Source organism: Saccopteryx leptura, chromosome X, assembly GCF_036850995.1.
Source record: "Saccopteryx leptura isolate mSacLep1 chromosome X, mSacLep1_pri_phased_curated, whole genome shotgun sequence".
Classification (NCBI taxonomy): domain Eukaryota; kingdom Metazoa; phylum Chordata; class Mammalia; order Chiroptera; family Emballonuridae; genus Saccopteryx; species Saccopteryx leptura.
The window spans coordinates 99,234,929-99,240,460 of record NC_089516.1 but is presented as its reverse complement, the minus strand read 5'-3'; the positions used below and the strand labels follow the sequence as shown (position 1 = coordinate 99,240,460).

At 52.3% G+C, this 5,532-nt stretch overlaps 1 protein-coding gene across 1 annotated transcript; it reads left to right on the top strand.

Moving 5' to 3' along the window:
* The first annotated feature begins 230 nt into the window (after positions 1 to 230).
* On the top strand, positions 231 to 4,010 carry IRS4 (insulin receptor substrate 4). The gene has a single exon (XM_066357528.1). It carries the CDS (start codon positions 231 to 233, stop codon positions 4,008 to 4,010), a length of 3,780 nt encoding a protein of 1,259 aa, XP_066213625.1.
* Positions 4,011 to 5,532: the final 1,522 nt, after the last annotated feature.

The window sequence follows — 5,532 nt, the reverse complement described above, 5'->3', positions numbered from 1 at the left end:
CCTTGCACACCTCTGCGTTCTGCAGCTCGGCGCCCCTCCACTGCACTGAGAGCTGAAGCCAGAGCGGCCGCCGCGTGAGGCTGCGGTCACGTGTTGTTTTGCCTGCCGCCAAGCTGTCGGAGTGAAGTGGGCGGGGGCGAGCAGATGTGGGTAGTCGGCCTCTTCCCCGAACCCTCCCCTCTTGCAGCCCCCCTTCCTCCTCGTTCACCTTAAAACCGTCGTGCATCACCATGGCGAGTTGCTCCTTCGCCCGCGACCGAGCGGCAAGGAGTCTGAGCGCTGCACCAGCGGCTACAGCGGCTGCTCTACCTGCGGTGGCGACCACGCCACTTCTTTCTTCCGAACCCTCAACCGCACTCATTGGGACCGGGTCTTCTTGTCCGGGAGTCATGTGGCTCTCTACCGCCACGGGCTCCCGGTCACACTCCGACTCCGATGAGGAGGACCTTCCCGTCGGCAACGAAGTCTGCAAACGCGGCTACCTGCGGAAGCAGAAGCATGGGCACCGACGCTACTTCGTGCTCAAACTCGAGACGGCCGACGCCCCAGCTCGGCTAGAATACTATGAAAACGCCAGGAAGTTCCGGCACAGTGTCCGCGCCGCGGCTGCTGCAGCAGAGGCGGCCACTTCGGGAGCCGTGGTCCCCGCGCTCATCCCACCGCGGCGCGTGATCACCCTGTGCCAGTGTTTCTCCGTGAGCCAGCGAGCCGACGCAAGGTACCGCCACCTCATTGCTCTTTTCACCCAGGACGAGTACTTTGCTATGGTGGCCGAGGACGAGTCGGAGCAAGAGAGCTGGTACTTGCTGCTCAGCCGCCTCATCGTGGAGAGCAAACGCCGCCGCTACAGCGCGCTGAGCGCGCAGCTGGGTGGAGAGCTGGCGGCGCTGGGGGCCCCGGAGCCACCCTTCTACAAAGATGTGTGGCAGGTAATAGTCAAACCCAGGGGACTGGGACATAGAAAAGAGCTGAGCGGCGTGTTCCGTCTCTGTCTCACCGACGAGGAAGTTGTGTTTGTGAGGCTGAATACCGAAGTGGCCAGCGTGGTCGTTCAGCTTCTGAGCATCCGTCGCTGCGGGCACTCGGAGCAGTATTTCTTCTTGGAAGTCGGCAGGTCCACCGTCATCGGTCCGGGGGAGCTCTGGATGCAGGTCGATGACTGTGTGGTGGCCCAAAACATGCATGAGCTCTTTTTGGAGAAGATGAGAGCTTTGTGCGCAGACGAATACAGAGCCCGCTGCCGCGGCTACAGCATCAGCATCGGGGACCACCTGTTAACCCTGCTGTCCACTAGGAGGCACCTGGACATGTTGCCGCTAGAGCCCAGCGGCTGGCTGAGAAGGTCCCGCTTTGAGCAGTTTTGCCGCCTCAGGGCCATCGGTGACGGAGAGGACGAAATGCTTTTCACCAGGCGCTACAGAACACCCCGCGACCTTCTGCCCCGCTCCAGGCGAGGAAGACTGCACCTGCCCAGAGCGCGCAAGTCCAAGAGAGCGATTTCAGTGCCAGCCAGCATTTTTCGCCGCCTAACACCGAGCCTAATGCGTGCCTCTCAACCTGCAGAAGCCCCCAGCGACAGAGTCTGCCTGTTTTCTGAAGCATTGGATTCCGGTTCTGGCAACTCTGGGAAAGAAGGTAATCTTCAAGGCCAAGAGGGTCAGGAAGGAAACGAAGGCGACTACATGCCCATGAACAGTTGGGGTTCAGGAGGTGGCCGGAGCTCAGGAGATGGCCAGGGCTCAAGTGGCCAAGGCTCCAGTAGCCAGAGCTCAGGAGGAAACCAGTGCTCAGGCAGAGGGCAGGGCTCCGGAGGTGGCCAGGGCGCAAGTGGTGGCCAGGGTTCAGGTGGCCAGGGCTCAGGAGGCCAGAATGCAGGAGGAAACCAGTGTTCAGGAGATGGCCAGGACCCCCCAGGTGGACAAGGTTCAGGAGGTGGCCAGGGAGCCAGTGGTGGGCACGGCTCGGGAAGTGGCCAGGGGCCAGGAGATGGCCATGGCTCAGGCAGCGGCAGGAGCTCTGGAGGGGGCCAAGGCTCAGGAAGTAAGAAAGCCTCCAACGGCAATGGTGAACGGGGGAAATCTCTGAAGAAAAAATCTTACTTTGGCAAATTAGTTCAAAGCAAGCAACAGCAAATGCCTCCACGGCCACCAGCTCCACCTCCACTCCCACCGGCTGGAGCAACTGGTGGAAAAGGGAAGTCTGGGGGAAAGTTCCGACTTTATTTTTGTGCTGACAAAGCAGGCACAAAAGAATGCAAAGAAATCAAAGAAGTCAAAGATCCAGAGATCCTGGAAGGTGCAGCCGGGGGTCCCTCCAGATCCAGAGCTTTTGATGAAGATGAGGACGATCCGTACGTGCCAATGAGGCCAGGAGTGGCTGCCCCCCGGGAAAGCTCCAGTGATTACATGCCAATGGCTCCTCACAATGTTTCTGCTTTTAGAAAGTTCCATCCTCGATCTCCTTTTGAAAATTCAAAAGGTTACATGATGATGTTTCCCAGAGAGAGCACACCACCTGCCCCAAGTCCTCCAAAGGCACCTGACTCTGATAAAGAGGATGGCTCTAAGGACAATGACAGTGACAGTGATTACATGTTTATGGCTCCTGGAGCTGGTGCAATTCCAAAAAACCCTGAAAATCCTGAGGGAGGCTCCTTTTCCAAAAGTTGGAGCTCCTACTTCTCTCTGCCGAATCCTTTCCGCAGTTCCTCTTTGGGACAGGATGAGGACAGTGAGTATGTACCAATGTTATCTGGAGAAGCCCTGGAGAAGGGCCTAGACAAAGAAGAATCGCCTATCAGGGGCCCCAACTCTGCAGCTTCAAGTCCTTCCATTGAGGGCTCTGAAGCTGCCCTCCCGTCATGCTCAAAGCCTGGAGATGGGGGGTCATCTGCAAAGCCTTCAGATGACTGGCCCCCCAAGGACAAGTCAGTTAAGAGACCTAACCGTCTTTCTTTTATTTCAAAAGGAAATAAAATCAAGCCAACACCACAAAACCCCACACTTGAGCAGAGAGAGAGAGAGGCTGACAGCGCCAGCGACTTAGTCGCCGGCGCACCAGCCCCCGTTATTCAAGAACCGCCAAATTCGTGGGGCGTAATTGCTAATCCCAGGCTGTCCGCCTTTTCTCATTATATGAATCTTGAATTCAGAGTGCCATTTCGAAGTGCAGCGAACATCCTCTCAAATATTTTAAGAGCTATTCCGGGTGCCAACCGCTTGTCTCTGGACGGTGCTCGGTGGCCACTTCTGCCTATTCTTGCCAATGCTACAGGTGACAGTGCTAATGAAGAAGGCTGTGAGTACATTGAAGTGATGCTCAACCCAGCAGTGACTCCAGCCGTGCCTTTTGCTGACCGTGCCATTCGTTATGATGCTGAAACAGGTCGAATGTATGTGGTCGACCCATTTTCTGAGTGCTGTATGGACATTTCTCTCTCTCCTAGCCGCTGCTCCGAGCCATCACCTGTAGCGAGGCTGCTGCAGGAAGACGAGCAAGAGAGAAGAAGGCGCCCACAAAGCCGTGCGCAAAGTTTCTTAGCATCCGCCAGAGCGGCTGTGTCAGCTTTCCCAACTGACAACCTGGACAGAGACCTCTACGCCTCCTTACCCTCGGCCTCTGTAGTCGTTGCGCCAGCCGTGGGCCGGGCTATAGCCGCAGCCTCCGCCCTGGCCGCGGCCCCGGGCATGGGCGCAGCCGCCTGGGGCTTCCAGGCAGCCGCTGGACTGAACTCCGCCTCGGTCCGCTGCTTCCAACCTGTTGCTAATGCTGCGGGTGCCGAAGCTGGAGGCGGTGCCGTTGGCCCAAACCCTAGAGCCCCAAACCCATCTGCAGATCTTGAGAACCTGGCCGGTGGGGCTGCCGCTGCCGCTCCACCCCCCCCACCTCGTCGCCGGGTGCCGAGACCCCCCGAGCGAGAAGATTCTGACAACGACGACGACACTTACGTGAGAATGGACTTTGCCAGACTTAACAACAAGAAGTTCGACTCTCCCCCAAGAGGTTGGTAATTTTAGAATTAATTTCCCTAAAGTTAGTGGTTATTGCTTAATGAATCGATGCGCTACTGTGTTTAAGGTGTTAGGGGAAAGTGAGTTAATATTTCATTAGCTGGCGACTAACATGGAAAATAGAATTTTAATTATGAATGCAATACCTTTGCAAAAAAACTTAAATTTCAATTCAGTCATCGTGTCTTTATTTGGCAAGGACCGATTATCCTTTAAGGAGAGCGTGAGGATGCTTTCAAATATCTTTCCCTAACACTTAATGATTGATGCAAACAGGACACCTTGAATTGAATTCCGGGAACTCCTTTTCAAATCAACAAGTGAAAGGTGTTTTTCTACAAATGTTCATACTTAATTGCAGGAATGTTAGTAACAACACGGAATATCAAGCAGTGATAATCAACTGTTAGCATTTAGGATAGGATGACTTCTCTGAAAGCTACTTTTTAAAAAAGCATTTATCTTTTATGTTATTTTGCTATAATTTACCAAAAACGGTTAAATCTCAGTTGTTATCATGAATGTCTGCAAGGAACAAAGCATAAATAATCCAACACAACAGGTGATTAAAAGAAGAGACGATTTGGCTCTGGAATGTGTTTTTATGTTGATTTATTTTGTTTTTACACACAGGACAAATTGCCAGAAATTGTGAGTGTTCCTTTTCTCTGTCACTGCTAGTGTCAGGCAAGTCACCTTTACTGTGCCTCATTTTCTTCATGTAACTCTCCCCAAAGAGGGTATGGTGACAGCTTGATAATGGGTATGAATATTGTTCCAAAGGTTTAAAAAGCAATTCAAATATCTAATTGATGTGTTTTCTGGGAAATCCAGGAAAGCAAGATAATAAAGCTGGAAGAAGACCTGACCTTAGGGGCATCCTACCCTGCAGTGGTGGAAGATTTTTAAATGGTTACTTTTCCAAAGGAAGAAATTGTAAGGGTAGGAGCTGTCAGAGTTGAAAATAAACCTTTGAGTAAATCTGCTGTGTACATTGTGCCATGTTGTTATCTGTGTGCCTTGCCTCTTGAGTACCATGTGCTTCTTTCCCAGTGAAGGGAAGTGATGGACCCCAGCATTTTTCATTCCAGTAGTCAGTTTAGTGAAGATTTTTGCTTTGCTTGCTTTCTGGAATGCTTTTGTGATTGGATCTCTGCCCACTGTGCTTGATCAGGCAGAACAAGGCGGGGACTGATCACAACAGCCACCTAACAAGCTTCCTATTTAGTGCAGGTGTAGCCCTCCCCCTTCCCCTTTATCCTCCTGCTTTAGAAAACTTGCCATACAGAAACTCACATTTGCAGCACGGACACATTAAAGAGTGATCATTCAAAAGACAAAAGGATGCTTTGGCTTGCCAAAGGATTCCATTTAAAGCTCCTTAAAAGTGTGAGCTTCCCAACACACACACATGCACATGCACATACTTGATTATCACTACTACTCAAACCGTGCAGTTAAAATATATAATTCTGTTTTCAAAGATTTAACTAATAACCAGCGTTTCAGGAATATATAAGTT

Bases quoted from the DNA above. Each gene is read 5' to 3' on its own strand.
- IRS4 (XM_066357528.1), top strand. From the start codon at position 231: ATGGCGAGTTGCTCCTTCGCCCGCGACCGAGCGGCAAGGAGTCTGAGC.